Source organism: Prorops nasuta, unplaced genomic scaffold (assembly GCF_024137725.1).
Source record: "Prorops nasuta isolate Cenicafe-Biocafe unplaced genomic scaffold, Cenicafe_Pnas_1.2 PNAS00012, whole genome shotgun sequence".
Taxonomy (NCBI): domain Eukaryota; kingdom Metazoa; phylum Arthropoda; class Insecta; order Hymenoptera; family Bethylidae; genus Prorops; species Prorops nasuta.
In genome coordinates this window covers 4251842-4273954 of record NW_027116809.1, presented here as the reverse complement: position 1 = coordinate 4273954, position 22113 = coordinate 4251842, and the positions used below count along the sequence as shown (strand labels likewise).

At 40.9% G+C, this 22113-nt stretch overlaps 1 protein-coding gene across 1 annotated transcript; it reads right to left on the bottom strand.

Annotated features, from left to right (window-relative positions):
* Positions 1-16128: 16128 nt before the first annotated feature.
* Positions 16129-20711, bottom strand: LOC136777819 (uncharacterized). The gene is made up of 6 exons (XM_066734410.1): positions 16917-20711; positions 16781-16810; positions 16723-16732; positions 16587-16660; positions 16316-16447; positions 16129-16197 (listed from the first exon to the last, which is right to left on the bottom strand). The coding sequence occupies exons 1-6, from the start codon at positions 20709-20711 to the stop codon at positions 16129-16131; spliced, it is 4110 nt and encodes a 1369-aa protein (XP_066590507.1).
* Between the last annotated feature and the right edge of the window lie 1402 nt (positions 20712-22113).

Genomic DNA, 22113 nt, shown 5'->3' with positions numbered 1-22113 from the left:
TTGTACCTTCGTTTAACATGATATCTATAATCATTGAAAATCCAGATTTTGTTTTCTTGTCTAGATGACATATTCGTATAAATGATAAAAAATAAACTAATACATCTAATTTATGCGTGCTTCTAATAAACAAGAATACAAGGAATATATAAAATAGGATGCAATTAGCATACACAATAAATCACTTTCATGCAGAACACTTTTTGTAAACATTTCTCCTCCTCAGTATATCCCCCCCCCCACATATCACATTCACCTTTCTATCTAATGCAATAAGCCATTAAAAGATCCAACATAACAGAGATGGGATACATAAGCAAAGAATTATAATTTAGACTACAGATAAATACTAGATGTATACAGCAATAAATATATATTTATATTAAAATATGCAATTAAAAATATGTTATGTATACGAACTGTAAGCATATGGTGCATTAACAATTGCTACATAATAAAAATCTTAAATTTTTTTCTCCCACAACTATTTTGATTACGGAATAAAATAATAATTTCAGTTGTCATGATTATGAAATAAAAGAGTTTTATAATAAAATAGAAAAAGTTTTGAATGAAAAAGGAGACAAAAAGGAAATAAAGCTTTGCATCTTATTAAATGAGTTTGAAGAAATAAAATACCTGAGATGTTTAGAATATAATAATATGATGGAACAGGTAAAAAAAATAAAAACTGTAAATGAATATAAGGGCTATGGTAAGCTTTCCCCTTCCATTACTGTTCACCAGAATAATAGGGAAGATATCGTTGAAAAGCTAATTATAATTAAAAATAAATATTTAAGTAATCAAGAAAGTGTAGCATTCAAAGTAATCGAATGAAAAAAATAAAACATTTTATTTAATTTTACTATGTCGTTATTTTCTTATAAACCTCATTATCACACCTATCATAATCATTTAGAAATTTGCCGATTCCTTATTAATATTTCTAAGCCTTCAGTGAGAAACAATTTCATTATCATTGGAGAGAATAAAAGGTTTACAATAGCCAAGATTTAATAGAATGTAATTCATTCCTCATAGAAAAAGATAAATAACATTGTACAAAGAGGTATATTGGTTTTCTCCTACTATAATGAACTATATTTCATAAAAATTTATGTCTAACGCTACTGCCAGGCAACAGAAATGCTTGCATGATATATTTTTTCATGCCTGTACTATATATAAATTTAGTTAAAAGAATTAAAGGTAGGTATATTTTGTCTACATAGGATTTGATTGTAACGAAGAAGGAAACTAATGTGCCTTACATCAAGTATTGTATCCTGCAGACCGTGTCTTCTTATGTTGCAGGGTATATAAAACAACTTTTTTACTGAAAATTGTAGTTACAGCAGTGCCTTTTTAAAAAATTTGATAAATACCATCACGTAGTATATATTTCCTTTCTGGTATCAGCATTGAATACATTATATATAATATCAAATTTTATTTGGGAATTTGACATCGTTTATATTTAAACTTGTGGTCCTAGTATGAATTCGTGTCTTCTCATAATTATTCATCTGTAAAATGATACAAAGATTTCACAAAGATATTTGTTGCTTAAATTCTTATAAAAATTATTATTATTATTATTAATATGCATTTCACTTATCTGATCATTTATTGTCATCTCCGTCTTACAAACAGTGACATAATTATAAATGGAACTCCACCTATATATTTACCTAAAGAAGCAATAATACTTATTATAATATGAATTTAGTGAACAATATTGTTAATTAGATTTCAAAGATTCTTAACATTTGATGAAACTTGAGAAAATGGAGCATGTAAGCTACATTTCACCCTTCAATTATTTTAAGTTTTCTTAGAGAGGCGATGCTTTTTGCGTATTAGTTACATAATTAAATTATTCAATTACAATATACAAGAATATTATTATTTATACCACGAAGCTACTGTCAATTTATTCAATAAACTTTTAAAAATTACAAATAAGAAACATAAGTACACATATTTTATGAACATCCTATATTCTCAGATAAACCAGATCATTTAATAATATACACTGTGCTTTATTACAGATGATTTTGAGGTAAAATTATAGTGAGTGTCCTTACTATAGTAAGATTGTCCTATACTCTTTTAGCATTGCCAACCCTAACGATAAAAATGCCCAACTACTTTAGGAAAATTGTCGCCGACCCTACCATAGCCCCTTAATAAGTAGTCCCTGACCCCAAGTGAGTTATCCTAGCCCCTGTATATGTACTCTCTGAACGCAAGTGAGTTACCCTAGTTCCATGGAGGTACTCCCTGACCCCAAATTAGTCACCCTAGCCCCTTTATAAGTACTCCCTGACCCCAAGTGAGTTAGCCTTGCCCCATAGAAGTACTCCCTGACCCCAAGTGAGTTAGCCTAGTCCCATAGAAGTACTCCCTAACCCCAAGTGAGTTACCCTAGTCCAATAGAAGTACTCCCTGACCCTAAGTGAGATTCCCTAGTCCCATAGTAGTACTCCCTGACCCCAAGTGTGTTATCCTAGCCCCTTTATATGTACTTTCTGACCGCAAGTGAGTTACCCTAGTCCCATAGAAGTACTCCCTGACCCCAAGTGAGTTACCCTAGTCCAATAGAAGTACTCCCTGACCCTAAGTGAGATTCCCTAGTCCCATAGTAGTACTCCCTGACCCCAAGTGTGTTACCCTAGTCCTATATAAGTATACCCTTACCCCAAATGTGTTATCCTAGCCCCTTTATAAGTACTCCCTGACCCCACGTGAGTTACCCTAGTCCCATATAAGTACTCCCAGACCCCAAGTGAGTTACTCTAGTACCATAGAAGTACTCCCTGACCCCAAGTGAGTAAGCCTAGTCCCATAGAAGTACTCCCTACCCCAAGTGAGTTACCCTAGTCCAATAGAAGTACTTCCTGAACCTAAGTGAGATTCCCTAGTCCCATAGTAGTACTCCCTGACCCCAAGTGTGTTACCCTAGTCCTATATAAGTACACCCTGACCCCAAATGTGTTATCCTAGCCCCTTTATATGTACATTCTGACCGAAAGTGAGTTACCCTAGTCCCATATAAGTACTCCCTGACCCCAAGTGAGTTACCATAGCTCCTTAATAAGTACTCCCTGACCCCAAGTAAGTTACCCTCGCCCCTTTATATGTACTTTCTGACCGCAAGTGAGTTACCCTAGTCCCATGTAAGTACTCCCTAACACTAAGTCAGTTACCCTAGCCCCTTTATAAGTTCTCTCTGACCCTAAGAGGTTACCCTAGTCCCATAGAAGTACTCCCTGACCCCAAGTGTGTTACCCTAGTCTCATATAAGTACACGCTGACCCTAAGTGATTTACCCTAGTCCCATATAAGTACTCCCTGACCCCAAGTGAGTTACCATAGCCCCTTATTGAGTACTCCCTGTCCCCAAGTGAGTTATCCTCGCCCCTTTATATGTACTCTCTGACCGCAAGTGAGTTACCCTAGGCCCATATAAGTACTCCCTGACTCTAAGTGAGTTACCCTAGTTCAAATAAGTACTCCCTGACCCTAAGTGAGTTACCCTAGCCCTTTATAGGTAATCCCTTACCCCAAGTGAGTTACCCTAGTCCCATATAAGTACCCCTTTATCCAAAGTGAGTTACCCTAGCCCCTTTATAAGTACTCCCTACCCCAAGTGAGTTACCCTAGTCCCATATAAGTACTACCAGACCCCTAGTGAGTTACTCTAGTCCCATCGAAGTACTCCCTGACACCAAGTGAGTTATCCTAGTCCCATATAAGTACTCCCTAACCCCAAGTGATTTACCCTAGTCCCATATAAGTACTCCCTGACCCCAAGTGAGTTATCGTCGCCCCTTTATATGTACTCTCTGACCCTAAGTGGGTTACCCTAGTCCCATATAACTACTCCCTGACCCCTTAGTGAGTTACACTAGTCCAATAGAAGTACTCCTTGACCCTAAGTGAGATACCCTAGGCCCATATAGGTACTCCCTGACCCTAAGTGAGTTACCCTAGCCCTTTATAAGTAATCCCTAACCCCAAGTGAGTTAGCCTAGTCCCATATAAGTACTCCCTAACCCCAAGTGATTTACCCTAGTCCCATATAAGTACTCCCTGACCCCAAGTGAGTTATCGTCGCCCCTTTATATGTACTCTCTGACCCTAAGTGGGTTACCCTAGTCCCATATAACTACTCCCTGACCCCAAGTAAGTTACCCTAGTCCAATAGAAGTACTCCTTGACCCTAAGTGAGATACCCTAGTCCCATAGTAGTACTCCCTGACCCCAAGTAGGTTACCCTAGTCCCATATAAGTACTCCCAGACCCCAAGTGAGTTACTCTAGGCCCACAGTAGTACTCCCTGACACCAAGTGAGTTATCCTAGTCCCATATAAGTACTCCCTAACCCCAAGTGATTTACCCTGGTCCCATATAAGTACTCCCTGACCCCAAGTGAGTTACCCTATTCCAATAGAAGTACTCCCTGACCCTAAGTGAGATTCCCTAGTCCCAGAGTAGTACTCCCTGATCTCAAGTGTGTTACCCTAGTCCTATATAAGTACACCCTGACCCCAAATGTGTTATCCTAGCCCCTTTATATGTACTTTCTAACCGCAAGTGAGTTACCCTAGTCCCATTTAAGTACTCCCTGACCCCAAGTGAGTTACCCTAGTCCCATATAAGTACTCCCAGACCCCAAGTGAGTTACTCTAGTCCCATAGAAGTACTCCCTGACCCCAAGTGAGTTATCCTAGTCCCATATAAGTACCCCCTAACCCCATGTGATTTACCCTAGTCCCAAATAAGTACTTCCTGATCCCAAGTGAGTTACCATAGCCCCTTAATAAGTACTCCCTGACCCCAAGTGAGTTATCCTCGTTCCTTTATATGTACTTTCTGACCGCAAGTGAGTTACCCTAGTCCAATATAAGTACTCCCTAACCCTAAGTGAGTTACCCTAGCCCCTCTATAAGTTCTCTCTGACCCTAAGTGGGTTACCCTAGTCCCATTTAGGTACTCCCAGACCCCAAGAGAGTTACTCTAGTCCCATAGAAGTACTCCCTGACCCCAAGTGAGTTACCCTAGTCTCATAGTAGTACTCCCTGACACCAAGTGTGTTACCCTAGTCCTATATAAGTACACCCTGACCCCAAATGTGTTATCCTAGCCCCTTTATATGTACTTTCTGACCGCAAGTGTGTTACTCTAGTTCCATAGAAGTACTCCCTGACCCCAAGTGAGTTACACTAGTCCAATAGAAGTACTCCTTGACCCTAAGTGAGATACCCTAGTCCCATTGTAGTACTCCCTGACCCCAAGTGTGTTACCCTAGTCCTATATAAGTACACCCTGGCCCCAAATGTGTTATCCTAGCCCCTTTATATTTACTTTCTGACTGCAAGTGAGTTACCCTAGTCCCATATAAGTACTCCCTGAACCCAAGTGAGTTACCCTAGTCCCATATAAGTACCCCCCAACCCCAAGTGATTTACCCTAGTCCAATATAAGTACTCCCTAACCCTAAGTGAGTTCCCCTAGCCCCTTTATAAGTTCTCTCTGACCCTAAGTGGGATACCCTAGTCCCATTTATGTACTCCCAGACCCCAAATGAGTTACTCTAGTTCCATAGAAGTACTCCCTGACCCCAAGTGAGTTACACTAGTCCAATAGAAGTACTCCTTGACCCTAAGTGAGATACCCTAGGCCCATATAGGTACTCCCTGACCCTAAGTGAGTTACCCTAGCCCTTTATAAGTAATCCCTAACCCCAAGTGAGTTAGCCTAGTCCCATAGAAGTACTCCCTGACCCCAAGTAAGTTACACTAGTCCAATAGAAGTACTCCTTGACCCTAAGTGAGATACCCTAGGCCCATATAAGTACTCCCTGACCCTAAGTGAGTTACCCTAGCCCTTTATAAGTAATCCCTAACCCCAAGTGAGTTACCCAAGTCCCATATAAGTACTCCTTTATCCAAAGTGAGTTACCCTAGCCCCTTTATAAGTACTCCCTGACCCCAAGTGAGTTACCCTAGTCCCATATAAGTACTCCCTGACTCCTAGTGAGTTACTCTAGTCCCATAGAAGTACTCCCTGACCCCAAGTGAGTTAGCCTAGTCCCATAGAAGTACTCCCTGATCCCAAGTGAGTTACTCTAGTCCCATAGAAGTACTCCCTGACCCCAAGTGAGTTAGCCTAGTCCCATAGAAGTACTCCCTGATCCCAAGTGAGTTACCCTAGTCCAATAGAAGTACTCCCTGACCCTAAGTGAGATTTCCTAGTCCCATAGTAGTACTCCCTGACCCCAAGTGTGTTACCTTAGTCCTATATAAGTACACCCTTAGCCCAAATGTGTTATCCTAGCCCCTTTATATGTACTTTCTGACCGCAAGTGAGTTAACCTAGTCCCATAGAAGTACTCCCTGACCCCAAGGGAGTTACCCTAGTCCAATAGAAGTACTCCCTGACCCTAAGTGAGCTTCCCTAGTCCCATAGTAGTACTCCCTGACCACAAGTGTGTTGCCTTAGTCCTATATAAGTACACCCTTACCCCAAATGTGTTATCCAAGCCCCTTTATATGTACTTTCTGACCGCAAGTAAGTTACCCTAGTCCCATACAAGTACTCCCTGACCCCAAGTGAGTAACCCTAGTCCCATATAAGTACTCCCAGACCTCAAGTGAGTTACTCTAGTCCCAAAGAAGTACTCCCTGACTCCAAGTGAGTTACCCTAGTCCCATATAAGTACACGCTGACCCCAAGTGATTTACCCTAGTCCCATATAAGTACTCCCTGACCCCAAGTGAGTTACCATAGCCCCTTAATAAGTACTCCCTGACCCCAAGTGAGTTATCCTCGCCCTTTTATATGTACTCTCTGACCGCAAGTGAGTTACCCTAGGCCCATATAAATACTCCCTGACCCTAAGTGAGTTACCCTAGCCCTTTATAAGTAATCCCTAACCCCAAGTGAGTTACCCAAGTCCCATATAAGTACTCCTTTATCCAAAGTGAGTTACCCTAGCCCCTTTATAAGTACTCCCTGATCCCAAGTGAGTTACCCTAGTCCAATAGAAGTACTCCCTGACCTAAGTGAGATTCCCTAATCCCATAGTAGTACTCCCTGACCCCAAGTGTGTTACCCTAGTCCTATATAAGTACTCCCTGACCCCAAATGTGTTATCCTAGCCCCTTTATATGTACTTTCTGACCGCAAGTAAGTTAACCTAGTCCCATAGAAGTACTCCCTGACCCCAAGTGAGTTACCCCAGTCCAATAGAAGTACTCCCTGACCCTAAGTGAGCTTCCCTAGTCCCATAGTAGTACTCCCTGACCACAAGTGTGTTACCTTGGTCCTATATAAGTACACCCTTACCCCAAATGTGTTATCCTAGCCCCTTTATATGTACTTTCAGACCGCAAGTAAGTTACCCTAGTCCCATACAACTACTCCCTGACCCTAAGTGAGTTACCCTAGTCCCATATAAGTACTCCCAGACCTCAAGTGAGTTACTCTAGTCCCAAAGAAGTACTCCCTGACCCCAAGTGAGTTACCCTAGTCCCATATAAGTACACGCTGACCCCAAGTGATTTACCCTAGTCCCATATAAGTACTCCCTGACCCCAAGTGAGTTACCATAGCCCCTTAATAACTACTCCCTGACCCCAAGTGAGTTATCCTCGCCCTTTTATATGTACTCTCTGACCGCAAGTGAGTTACCCTAGGCCCATATAAGTACTCCCTGACCCTAAGTGAGTTACCCTAGCCCTTTATAAGTAATCCCTAACCCCAAGTGAGTTACCGAAGTCCCATATAAGTACTCCTTTATCCAAAGTGAGTTACCCTAGCCCCTTTATAAGTACTCCCTGATCCCAAGTGAGTTACCCTAGTCCAATAGAAGTACTCCCTGACCTAAGTGAGATTCCCTAATCCCATAGTAGTACTCCCTGACCCCAAGTGTGTTACCCTAGTCCTATATAAGTACTCCCTGACCCCAAATGTGTTATCCTAGCCCCTTTATATGTACTTTCTGACCGCAAGTAAGTTAACCTAGTCCCATAGAAGTACTCCCTGACCCCAAGTGAGTTACCCCAGTCCAATAGAAGTACTCCCTGACCCTAAGTGAGCTTCCCTAGTCCCATAGTAGTACTCCCTGACCACAAGTGTGTTACCTTGGTCCTATATAAGTACACCCTTACCCCAAATGTGTTATCCTAGCCCCTTTATATGTACTTTCAGACCGCAAGTAAGTTACCCTAGTCCCATACAACTACTCCCTGACCCTAAGTGAGTTACCCTAGTCCCATATAAGTACTCCCAGACCTCAAGTGAGTTACTCTAGTCCCAAAGAAGTACTCCCTGACCCCAAGTGAGTTACCCTAGTCCCATATAAGTACACGCTGACCCCAAGTGATTTACCCTAGTCCCATATAAGTACTCCCTGACCCCAAGTGAGTTACCATAGCCCCTTAATAACTACTCCCTGACCCCAAGTGAGTTATCCTCGCCCTTTTATATGTACTCTCTGACCGCAAGTGAGTTACCCTAGGCCCATATAAGTACTCCCTGACCCTAAGTGAGTTACCCTAGCCCTTTATAAGTAATCCCTAACCCCAAGTGAGTTACCGAAGTCCCATATAAGTACTCCTTTATCCAAAGTGAGTTACCCTAGCCCCTTTATAAGTACTCCCTGATCCCAAGTGAGTTACCCTAGTCCAATAGAAGTACTCCCTGACCTAAGTGAGATTCCCTAATCCCATAGTAGTACTCCCTGACCCCAAGTGTGTTACCCTAGTCCTATATAAGTACTCCCTGACCCCAAATGTGTTATCCTAGCCCCTTTATATGTACTTTCTGACCGCAAGTGAGTTAACCTAGTCCCATAGAAGTACTCCCTGACCCCAAGTGAGTTACCCTAGTCCAATAGAAGTACTCCCTGACCCTAAGTGAGATTCCCTAGTCCCATAGTAGTACTCCCTGACCTCAAGTGTGTTACCTTAGTCCAATATAAGTACACCCTTAACCCCAAATGTGTTATCCTAGCCCCTTTATATGTACTTTCTGTCCCCAAGTGAGTTACCCTAGTCCCATATAAGTACTCCCAGACCCCAATTGAGTTACCCTAGTCCCATAAAAGTAATCCCTGACCCCAAGTGTGTTACCCTAGTTCAATATAAGTACACACTGACCCCAAATATGTTATCCTAGCCCCTTTATATGTACTCTCTGACCGCCAGTGAGTTACCCTAGTCCCATATAAGTACTCCCTAACCCCAAGTGATTTACCCTAGTCCCATATAAGTACTCCCTGACCCCAAGTGAGTTACCATATCCCCTTAATAGGTACTCCCTGACCCCAAGTGATTTACCCTAGTCCTATATAAGTACTCTCTGACCCCAATTGATTTACCCTAGTTCCATATAAGTATTCCCTGACCCAAAGAGTGTTACCCTGGTCCAAAATACGTACTCCCAGAACCCAAGTGAGTTATCCTAGCCCCTTTATATGTACACCCTGGCCCCAAGTGAGTTACTCTGGTCCCATATGAGTACACCTAGACCCAATGTGTGTTATCCTAGCCCCTTTATATGTACTCTTTGACAGCAAGTGAGTTACCCTAGGTCCATATAAGTACTCCCTGACACCAACTGAATTACCCTAGTTCCATAGAAGTACTCCCTGACCCCAAGGGAGTTACCCTAGTCCCATATAAGTACCCCCTAACCCCATGTGATTTACCCTAGTCCCTTATAAGTGCTTCATGACCCCAAGTGAGTTACCATAGCCCCTTAATAAGTACTCCCTGACCCCAAGTGAGTTATCCTTGCCCCATATATGTACTTTCTGACCGCAAGTGAGTTACCCTAGTCCCATATAAGTACTCCCTAACCCCAAGTGATTTACCCTAGTCCCATATAAGTACTCCCTGACCCCAAGTGAGTTACCATATCCCCTTAATAGGTACTCCCTGACCCCAAGTGATTTACCCTAGTCCTATATAAGTACTCTCTGACCCCATGCGAGTTACCCTAGTCCCATATAAGTACTACTTGACCCAAAGTGAGTTAACCTAGCCCCTTTATAAGTACTCCCAGACCCCAATTGAGTTACCCTAGTCCCATAGAAGTAATCCCTGACCAAAAGTGAGTTACCCTAGTCACATAGAAGTACTCCCTGACCCTAAGTAAGCTACCCTAGTCCCATAGTAGTACTCCCTGACCCCAAGTGTCTTACCCTAGTCCAATATAAGTACACACTGACCCCAAATGTGTTATCCTAGCCCCTTTATATGTACTCCCTGACCCCAATTGATTTACCCTAGTTCCATATAAGTACTCCCTGACCCAAAGAGTGTTACCCTGGTCCAAAATACGTACTCCCAGAACCCAAGTGAGTTATCCTAGCCCCTTTATATGTACACCCTGGCCCCAAGTGAGTTACTCTGGTCCCATATGAGTACACCTAGACCCAAAGTGTGTTATCCTAGCCCCTTTATATGTACTCTTTGACAGCAAGTGAGTTACCCTAGGTCCATATAAGTACTCCCTGACCCCAATTGAATTATCCTAGTCCCATAGAAGTAATCCCTGACCAAAAGTGAGTTACCCTAGTCACATAGAAGTACTCCCTGACCCCAAGTGAGTTACCCTAGCCCCTTTATAAGTACTCCCTGACCCCAAGTGAGTTACCCTACTCACATAGAAGTACTCCCTGACCCTAAGTGAGCTACCCTAGTCCCATAGTAGTACTCCCTGACCCCAAGTGTGTTACCCGAGTCCCTTATAAGTAGTCCCTGAGAACAAGTGAGTTACCCTAGTCCCATATAAGTACTCCCTGACCCCAATTGATTTACCCTAGTTCCATATAAGTAATCCCTGACCCAAAGAGTGTTACCCTGGTCCAAAATACGTACTCCCAGAACCCAAGTGAGTTATCCTAGCCCATTTATATGTACACCCTGGCCCCAAGTGAGTTACTCTGGTCCCATATGAGTACACCTAGACCCAAAGTGTGTTATCCTAGCCCCTTTATATGTACTCTTTGACAGCAAGTGAGTTACCCTAGGTCCATATAAGTACTCCCTGACCCCAACTGAATTACCCTAGTCCCATATAAGTACCCCCTAACCCCAAGTGATTTACCCTAGTCCCTTATAAGTACTTCCTGACCCCAAGTAAGTTACCATAGCCCCTTAATAAGTACTCCCTGACCCCAAGTGAGTTATCCTTGCCCCTTTTATGTACTTTCTGACCGCAAGTGAGTTACCCTAGTCCCAAATAAGTACTCCCTAACCCTAAGGGAGTTACCATAGCCCCTTTATAAGTTCTCTCTGACCCTAAGTGGGTTACCCTAGTCCCATTTAGGTACTCCCAGACCCCAAGAGAGTTACTCTAGTCCCATAGAAGTACTCCCTGACCCAAAGTGAGTTACCCTAGTCTCATAGTAGTACTCCCTGACACCAAGTGTGTTACCCTAGTCCTATATAAGTACACCCTGACCCCAAATGTGTTATCCTAGCCCCTTTATATGTACTTTCTGACCGCAAGTGTGTTACTCTAGTCCCATAGAAGTACTCCCTGACCCAAAGTGAGTTACCCTAGTCTCATAGTAGTACTCCCTGACACCAAGTGTGTTACCCTAGTCCTATATAAGTACACCCTGACCCCAAATGTGTTATCCTAGCCCCTTTATATGTACTTTCTGACCGCAAGTGTGTTACTCTAGTCCCATAGAAGTACTCCCTGACCCCAAGTGAGTTATCCTAGCCCCTTTATATGTACACCCTGGCGCCAAGTGAGTTACTCTGTTCCCATATGAGTACTCCTAGACCCAAAGTGAGTTACCCTAGCCCCTTTATAAGTACTCCCTGACCCCAAGTAAGTTACACTAGTCCAATAGAAGTACTCCTTGACCCTAAGTGAAATACCCTAGTCCCATTGTAGTACTCCCTGACCCCAAGTGTGTTACCCTAGTCCTATATAAGTACACCCTGGCCCCAAATGTGTTATCCTAGCCCCTTTATATTTACTTTCTGACTGCAAGTGAGTTACCCTAGTCCCATATAAGTACTCCCTGAACCCAAGTGAGTTACCCTAGTCCCATATAAGTACTCCCAGACCCCAAGTGAGTTACTCTAGTTCCAAAGAAGTACTCCCTGACCCCAAGTGAGTTACCCTAGTCCCATATAAGTACCCCCCAACCCCAAGTGATTTACCCTAGTCCAATATAAGTACTCCCTAACCCTAAGTGAGTTCCCCTAGCCCCTTTATAAGTTCTCTCTGACCCTAAGTGGGATACCCTAGTCCCATTTATGTACTCCCAGACCCCAAATGAGTTACTCTAGTTCCATAGAAGTACTCCCTGACCCCAAGTGAGTTACACTAGTCCAATAGAAGTACTCCCTGACCCCAAGTTAGTTATCCTCGCCCTTTTATATGTACTCTCTGACCGCAAGTGAGTTACCCTAGGCCCATATAAATACTCCCTGACCCTAAGTGAGTTACCCTAGCCCTTTATAAGTAATCCCTAACCCCAAGTGAGTTACCCAAGTCCCATATAAGTACTCCTTTATCCAAAGTGAGTTACCCTAGCCCCTTTATAAGTACTCCCTGATCCCAAGTGAGTTACCCTAGTCCAATAGAAGTACTCCCTGACCTAAGTGAGATTCCCTAATCCCATAGTAGTACTCCCTGACCCCAAGTGTGTTACCCTAGTCCTATATAAGTACTCCCTGACCCCAAATGTGTTATCCTAGCCCCTTTATATGTACTTTCTGACCGCAAGTAAGTTAACCTAGTCCCACAGAAGTACTCCCTGACCCCACGTGAGTTACCCCAGTCCAATAGAAGTACTCCCTGACCCTAAGTGAGCTTCCCTAGTCCCATAGTAGTACTCCCTGACCACAAGTGTGTTACCTTGGTCCTATATAAGTACACCCATACCCCAAATGTGTTATCCTAGCCCCTTTATATGTACTTTCTGACCGCAAGTAAGTTACCCTAGTCCCATACAAGTACTCCCTGACCCTAAGTGAGTTACCCTAGTCCCATATAAGTACTCCCAGACCTCAAGTGAGTTACTCTAGTCCCAAAGAAGTACTCCCTGACCCCAAGTGAGTTACCCTAGTCCCATATAAGTACACGCTGACCCCAAGTGATTTACCCTAGTCCCATATAAGTACTCCCTGACCCCAAGTGAGTTACCATAGCCCCTTAATAAGTACTCTCTGACCCCAAGTGAGTTATCCTCGCCCTTTTATATGTACTCTCTGACCGCAAGTGAGTTAACCTAGGCCCATATAAGTACTCCCTGACCCTAAGTGAGTTACCCTAGCCCTTTATAAGTAATCCCTAACCCCAAGTGAGTTACCCAAGTCCCATATAAGTACTACTTTATCCAAAGTGAGTTACCCTAGCCCCTTTATAAGTACTCCCTGATCCCAAGTGAGTTACCCTAGTCCAATAGAAGTACTCCCTGACCTAAGAGAGATTCCCTAATCCAATAGTAGTACTCCCTGACCCCAAGTGTGTTACCCTAGTCCTATATAAGTACTCCCTGACCCCAAATGTGTTATCCTAGCCCCTTTATATGTACTTTCTGACCGCAAGTGAGTTAACCTAGTCCCATAGAAGTACTCCCTGACCCCAAGTGAGTTACCCTAGTCCAATAGAAGTACTCCCTGACCCTAAGTGAGATTCCCTAGTCCCATAGTAGTACTCCCTGACCACAAGTGTGTTACCTTAGTCCAATATAAGTACACCCTTACCCCAAATGTGTTATCCTAGCCCCTTTATATGTACTTTCTGACCCCAAGTGAGTTACCCTAGTCCCATATAAGTACTCCCAGACCCCAATTGAGTTACCCTAGTCCCATAAAAGTAATCCCTGACCCCAAGTGTGTTACCCTAGTTCAATATAAGTACACACTGACCCCAAATGTGTTATCCTAGCCCCTTTATATGTACTCTCTGACCGCCAGTGAGTTACCCTAGTCCCATATAAGTACTCCCTAACCCCAAGTGATTTACCCTAGTCCCATATAAGTACTCCCTGACCCCAAGTGAGTTACCATATCCCCTTAATAGGTACTCCCTGACCCCAAGTGATTTACCCTAGTCCAATATAAGTACTCTCTGACCCCAATTGATTTACCCTAGTTCCATATAAGTATTCCCTGACCCAAAGAGTGTTACCCTGGTCCAAAATACGTACTCCCAGAACCCAAGTGAGTTATCCTAGCCCCTTTATATGTACACCCTGGCCCCAAGTGAGTTACTCTGGTCCCATATGAGTACACCTAGACCCAATGTGTGTTATCCTAGCCCCTTTATATGTACTCTTTGACAGCAAGTGAGTTACCCTAGGTCCATATAAATACTCCCTGACCCCAATTGAGTTACCCTAGTCCCATAAAAGTAATCCCTGACCCCAAGTGTGTTACCCTAGTTCAATATAAGTACACACTGACCCCAAATGTGTTATCCTAGCCCCTTTATATGTACTCTCTGACCGCCAGTGAGTTACCCTAGTCCCATATAAGTACTCCCTAACCCCAAGTGATTTACCCTAGTCCCACATAAGTACTCCCTGACCCCAAGTGAGTTACCATATCCCCTTAATAGGTACTCCCTTACCCCAAGTGATTTACCCTAGTCCTATATAAGTACTCTCTGACCCCATGTGAGTTACCCTAGTCCCATATAAGTCCTACTTGACCCAAAGTGAGTTAACCTAGCCCCTTTGTAAGTACTCCCTTACCCCAAGTGAGTTACCCTAGTCCCATATAAGTACTCCCAGACCCCAATTGAGTTACCCTAGTCCCATAGAAGTAATCCCTGACCAAAAGTGAGTTACCCTAGTCACATAGAAGTACTCCCTGACCCTAAGTAAGCTACCCTAGTCCCATAGTAGTACTCCCTGACCCCAAGTGTCTTACCCTAGTCCTATATAAGTACACACTGACCCCAAATGTGTTATCCTAGCCCCTTTATATGTACTCCCTGACCCCAATTGATTTACCCTAGTTCCATATAAGTACTCCCTGACCCAAAGAGTGTTACCCTGGTCCAAAATACGTACTCCCAGAACCCAAGTGAGTTATCCTTGCCCCTTTTATGTACTTTCTGACCGCAAGTGAGTTACCCTAGTCCCAAATAAGTACTCCCTAACCCTAAGTGAGTTACCATAGCCCCTTTATAAGTTCTCTCTGACCATAAGTGGGTTAACCTAGTCCCATATAACTATTCCCTGACCCCAAGTGAGTTACCCTAGTCCAATAGAAGTACTCCCTGACCCTAAGTGAGATACCCTAGTCCCTAAGTAGTACTCCCTGACCCCAAGTGTGTTACTCTAGTCCCATGTAAGTACTTCCTGACCCCAAGTGAGTTACCATAGTCCCTTATTAAGTACTCCCTGACCCCAAGTGAGTTATCCTCGCCCCTTATATGTACTTTCTGACCGCAAGTGAGTTACCCTAGTCCCAAATAAGTACTCCCTAACCCTAAGTGAGTTACCATAGCCCCTTTATAAGTTCTCTCTGACCCTAAGTGGGTTAACCTAGTCCCATATAACTACTCCCTGACCCCAAGTGAGTTACCCTAGTCCAATAGAAGTACTCCCTGACCCTAAGTGAGATACCCTAGTCCCATAGTAGTACTCCCTGACCCCAAGTGTGTTACTCTAGACCTATATAAGTACACCCTGACCCCAAATGTGTTATCCTAGCCCCTTTATATGTACTTTCTGACTGCAAGTGAGTTACCCTAGTCCCATACAAGTACTCCCAGACCCCAAGTGAGTTACTCTAGTCCCATGTAAGTACTTCCTGACCCCAAGTGAGTTACCATAGTCCCTTATTAAGTACTCCCTGACCCCAAGTGAGTTATCCTCGCCCCTTATATGTACTTTCTGTCCGCTAGTGAGTTACCCTAGTCCCAAATAAGTACTCCCTAACCCTAAGTGAGTTACCTTAGCCCCTTTATAAATTCTCTCTGACCCTAAGTGGGTTAACCTAGTCCCATATAACTACTCCCTGACCCCAAGTGAGTTACCCTAGTCCAATTGAAGTACTCCCTGACCCTAAGTGTTTGGGAGGAACTACTTCGCACGAAGGAATTCCTTAGTTTTTGAATAACTTGTACACTTTTTTAGGGAAAAAGCCCGAAGGCATAAAAAACCCTGTTTATTGCTCGTAATACACTTTCACTTATAATTAACTATAATTCGTTAAACAACACATTGATGGATTAATTACACTATATTAAATGAACATTATTAAGCTCGTTGCTTGTTGTATTTTTATTCTCTTTCGCGTAAATTGTTGTTTAGGCTTACGCCTGATTTCATTTCTTCTCTCCTTCGTGGAGTTCGTTTTGTAGGTTCACACCTTATTTCGTTTCTCCTCTCCCTCGTGGAGCTCGTTCTGTAGGCTAACGCCTGGATTCGTTTCTCCTCTCCCTCGTGGAGCTCGTTCGATAAGCTTGCGCTTGATTGTATTTGATAACAACTTGGTTGTTATCGTTATAATGCACAATCCGTTAAGCACCTCAATTACGATCACTTATATGAATATAATATCATTTCTTTTCGCTTCGATTAAAATTACTACGACGCGTCCGCTTTCTTTAACTGTTACCAAGAGAATGAATTTTATCCGGCAACTGTTCAATCTGATCTGGGCTGAAAACAAAAACCAGCTAGCAATCGATTTTTACATGTTACTACGCAGATAAATCGATCACCTGACTGCAGCTAAAATCTCGATCTTTTTAAATCATGCTTATCGAATTGTTCGGTTACCTTATTAATTATACCATTGTATGGATTTAGCTACAATATTCAATTTAAAGATTACATGACTTGAACATCATCCCGTTGAGAGATGATATCGATCAAAACTTTATTTACAATCAATTAAACAACAAATTGATTTTACATTTCGCTTGAAATTACCTCTAGATGTTTTAACGGTTACTACTCGAACTATACCATCATCCCCAGGATGCGTCTCTATTATTTTTCCTATAGACCAATGCATGCAAGGTTGATTTTTTTCTAAAAGCAGCACAATAGTTCCTACCGTTATCTCTTGTCCAGGATAGAACCACTTATTTCGCTTTTGTAATTCCATTAAATACTCGGATTGCCATCTTTTCCAGAAATCTAAACGAATCTTTTGAATTAGGCGCCAAGCTCTAATATGCTTGTGAGATATTTCGGAAATTTCAGATTCGGGTAACATGTTTAGCGGTTTGCCTATCAGTAAATGAGCTGGAGTCAATGCTAACGGATCATTTGGATCAGACGAAATTGGACACAAAGGTCTAGAGTTTAAAATTGCTTCTATTTCTACCGTAAATGTATTTAATTCTTCTAAAGTAAGCAACTGATCACCGACCACTCGTTTAAAATGGTGTTTAAAGGATTTAACCGCCGCTTCCCATATGCCTCCGAAATGAGGGGAAAGAGGAGGATTAAAATGCCAATATATTTTGTTCTCCAATGCGTAATGCTCCCTTTTATCTTTAAATTCTCTTGATTCTAATAACATATATAATTCTTGTAATTCGCGATTGGCACCTACAAAATTTGTTCCATTATCGGAATAAATGTGAGCGGGTATACCTCTTCTTCCGGTGAACCTTCGTAATGCCGCTATGAAGGCCTCTGTTGATAAGTCGTTAGCAATTTCTATATGTACTGCTTTAGACGCCATACATATAAATACGCATCCATAGGCTTTTATTCGATTCCGATTTCTATATTTTTTTTCTTTTATGAATATAGGCCCGAAAAAATCTATACCAACATGATGAAATGGAAGAGACGGCTCCACTCGTTCCGCTGGTAAATCCGCCATCTTATAATTGTTTATCTTTGGTTTAAATCTTAAACATCGCACACAATTTCGTACAATTTTACGAACCTGATTTCTACCATCAGGAATCCAAAACTTATGTCTTATTGAATATAAAGTACTCTGCACCCCAGCATGATAAAATTTTTCGTGGCATGCACGTATAATCAAATCAGTAACGTGATGCCGCGCTGGCAACAATACAGGGCATTTTTGATTAAAAGGTATCTTAGAATTTTTTAATCTACCTCCTACGCATATCAATCCGTCATTATTTAATATAGGACTCAATGAAGCTATTTGATTTGATTTAATTTCCTTTTTGTTGCTTAAACAATTTATTTCATATGCAAATCGATCAGCTTGAACTATTTTTAATATTTTAACTTCTGCTTGATTGATTTCGTCGTTACTTAAACTTCCTCGTTGTTTATTATTCTTATTAAATCGTAAACAATATGCTATTACCCTTATCATTCTAGAATATTTAGAAAATCTTTTAAGAATTTCCATTCCGCTAACCTTGATTATAAAACACGACTCATTTCGCTCCCCGACTTCGTTATCTAAAGTAATTTGTATCGATTGTGGCCACAACTTTTCGCCTTTTTTTAACCATGACGGTCCTTCGAACCATGTCTTGTTATTCAGGAACTCACTTGGTGATTGTCCTCTCGACAAATGATCAGCTGGGTTTTCATGCGTTCTCACATGGCGCCACTCTATTTGATCCATTACGCTTTGTATCTCCGTGACCCTGTTTGCTTCGTATAGCCTTAAAGATATCGGTGTTTTACGAATCCAATGTAAAACTATAGTAGAATCGCTCCAAAATACGATTTTTTGTATTTGAATTGTTATAATAGATCTGATTTCCTTGTATAGACGCGCAAGCGTTAAAGCCCCGTTCAGTTCCATTCGTGGAATGGTTATCTCCTTTAATGATGCTACTCGAGATTTGGAACAAATTAGTCGTACACTTATATTTCCTTTCGCATCGATAGATCTTAGATATATACAAGCACCATAACCCAATTTGCTAGCGTCACAAAAACCATGAATCTGTACCTCACATGCTTCACCAATCAAAGAATAACGTGGTACCGTTACGTCGTTTAGTAGGATTAATTGGTTGGCAAATAATGCCCATTTTTCTCTTAAAGTCATGTTTATCGACTCGTCCCATGACACCTTGATCTTCCAGCATTCTTGTACAATGATTTTTGCCATGAATATTACCGGACCCAAAAGACCGATTGGATCAAAAATCTTGGCTACTGTTGATAATATAATCCGCTTAGTAACTCGTTCATTAGACTCTATTGGTTTTACGATGTATGACAATTCGTCACTTTTGGCATTCCAAAAAACTCCTAATGTTTTCTTTGTAATTGTATCATCCGTTAAGAACTCCATGTCTGACATCTGTTCATCCATAAATTCTATGGCTCTCGGATGATTCGAAGACCATTTTCGTATTTTAAATCCTCCCAGATTCAACAATGCAATTAACTCATTTCTCATTTTTAATATATCGTCTAAATTGTCTGCACCTGCCATGAGATCATCAACATATAGATTTCGTTTTAAAATCGCCGCACCTATGGGAAATTTATCTCCTTCATCCTCAGCCAATTGTTTTAAAGTGCGAATTGCCAAAAATGAAGATGACGATATTCCGAAAGTTACCGTGTTTAGCTCAAACGTTCGAATTTGTTCTTGATGAAACCATAATATCCTTTGATAACGTCTATCCTCTTTGTTTACCAGAATTTGTCTATACATTTTTTCTATGTCCGCTGTGATCATGTATTTATTTAACCGAATGCGTACTAAATGCTCGAATAATTTATCTTGAATGTTCGGGCCGGTTAATAAAATATCATTTAACGATATTCCCTTACTGCCTTTAGCCGATGCATCGAATACTACCCTGACCTTCGTTGTGATGCTATCTTTTTTTACTACCGCGTGATGTGGCAAATAATAACCTTCTTCTTCTTCTGATTCTATTAAAGTCATATGCCCCGATTCTAAATATTCTTGCATGACTTTACGGTATTCCTTTTCTAATTCCGAATCATTTTTAAATTTTCGAATTAATGCATGAAATCGCCGCGTAGCTATTATCTTAGTATCCCCTAGATCTGATTTGTTCAATTTAAAAGGCAACCGTACTATGTATCTGCCCTTATCATTTCGGATAGTATTTAATACGTAATGTGCTTCACATTCATTCATATCATTTAACATTTTTTTCTTCTTGTTTAATTCCGTTGATGTAATTTGTTTGATAAAACTTGTTAATTGACAATTCTCAATTTTCCCATGGTTTTCTCTTGGCATTTCACCTACAACAACCCATCCTATCAACGTTTTTTGCAGATATAAATCGCCTTCATTAGGTATTAAATTGAATTGACCTACACTAAATAAAGGTATTGTTGCTCCGGAACCTATGAGTAAGTCAACTCCTCTCGGCATATGGAATTGAGGATCAGCGAGTTTTAAATTTGCTGGTATCTTTATCTTTTCGCGCGGAAAAACTTCACTCGGTACATTCTCTGAAATCTTAGGCAATACTAGACATGTCAATTTTTTATTAAATGGACTATGAGCTGAATAAAAAACTAATTCTACCATTCCGTTTGTAAAAGTCTGTATATTATCAATCGCGTTAATCCTAAATTCGCATGCTTTAATAGGCAGGTTGAGTCTACGAGCCATTTCATTAGTTAAAAAATTAGCAGTAGCACATGTATCTAATAAAGCACGACCCTTAATAAATTTCCCTACATCATTTTTTATTCTTATTTCGGCAGTCATTATTAATTGTGAAAATGAACGGGTCGCGATCGTGTGCATCGCGACCATATTATGTCAATTTTTGTCGCCTGGTCGTATTGTTTCTCTATTAGAAGTATCATTTACTTTCGATATATTAACTCGTTGTTTCTCATCTATTATTCCCCTTTTATGTAGCGATGTGTGATGAAACCTGTTGCAAATTTTACATTTTATAGATTTACATGGTCTTTCATGAACGCGTAGACAATTCTGGCATACCCTTAATTGTTTGACTTTGTCCCATCTTTGTTCGATATTCATCGCATCGTATTTGGGACATCTGAATATAGAATGCATACCATCTCGACAAATTGAACAATATCCCCCTCGAGAAGTAGTGGTTAACATAATTCGCGTATCAAAATTACTCTTTTTCATTTTAAATCCATGACTATGTTCAAATCCATTGCTCATTCTTTTACGTGTCTTTTCTTTTTCAATATTGTCTATTCTTAATGCGGCGCTAGCTAAGAATTTATATAATTTATTTAATGAAGGCATTTCATCGAACCCTAAACTTTCTTCCCATCTAGCTCTAATGTTCAAGGGAATTGATCTTTCTAATATTCTCACTAGCATTGTCTCATCTATTTTTACGTCCATTAAATCTAACATATTAACATGCTGCTTCATGTTGTCGATCAATTTATTTAATTCCTTACCGTCGAATCTTGTTTGATTTGGTATGTCAAGAATAGCATCTAGATGTTTGTTTATGATTATCCTTTTCTTTTCATAACTTTCGACTAACAAGTTCCATGCAAGTTTATAACTTGCATCACTTGTGTCGTATATGGATATTTTATTTAATGCTTCCCCTTTTAAGGAATCTTTTAAATATAAAAACTTCTGTAAGTCAGTAATGTCTTCTCTTGAATCTATTAACGTGACGAACGTGTTTTTATAGGATAACCAATTTTCTATTTCGCCTGAAAACCCTGGTAATTGCGCGATAGGCAATTTAATTCTCTTCATTCTTTCATTCTGTGATGCTGTCAATGAGTCAATATGATCAGATACTATCGCAGCGCTAGAGTTATTCTGATTTAATATAGTATGTACTCGACTAGCCAAGTTATAAAACCTATCTTGCACTTCGAGCATTTCCTCAAAATGATCACCGTTCGGCTCTATTAATTCTAATTCGTCATGCAATTCTTCGTAATTCTTAAAATGCTCTTTAATACGCTCGAATCTTAAATTCACGTTAATGCAGTCCAATCGATCATTATCTATTGCGTTGGTTAATATCGTTATTTGGGATTTAATCGTACTTCTTTTTTGATTAATAAATCTTATTCTTTCGTTACGTTCCATTTTTAAACTATGTTTCAATTAATTATTGTTATGTGATGTTATGTATAATTTGGATTTAATTTCCGACCCACTCAATTACTCTTGTTTATAAATGTGTTTATTAATCACTTGC

What these genes read in the sequence shown, in the direction of transcription:
- LOC136777819 (XM_066734410.1), bottom strand. Translation starts at nt 20,711, where the DNA reads ATGGTCGCGATGCACACGATCGCGACCCGTTCATTTTCACAATTAATA. An exon ending in GAGGTAATTTCAAGCGAAAT is followed by an intron (nt 16,811 to 16,916) that starts GTAAAATCAATT and finishes TGAATATTGTAG; the next exon opens with CTAAATCCATACAATGGTAT. An exon ending in AAGAAAGCGGACGCGTCGTA is followed by an intron (nt 16,448 to 16,586) that starts GTAATTTTAATC and finishes TTATCGAACGAG; the next exon opens with CTCCACGAGGGAGAGGAGAA.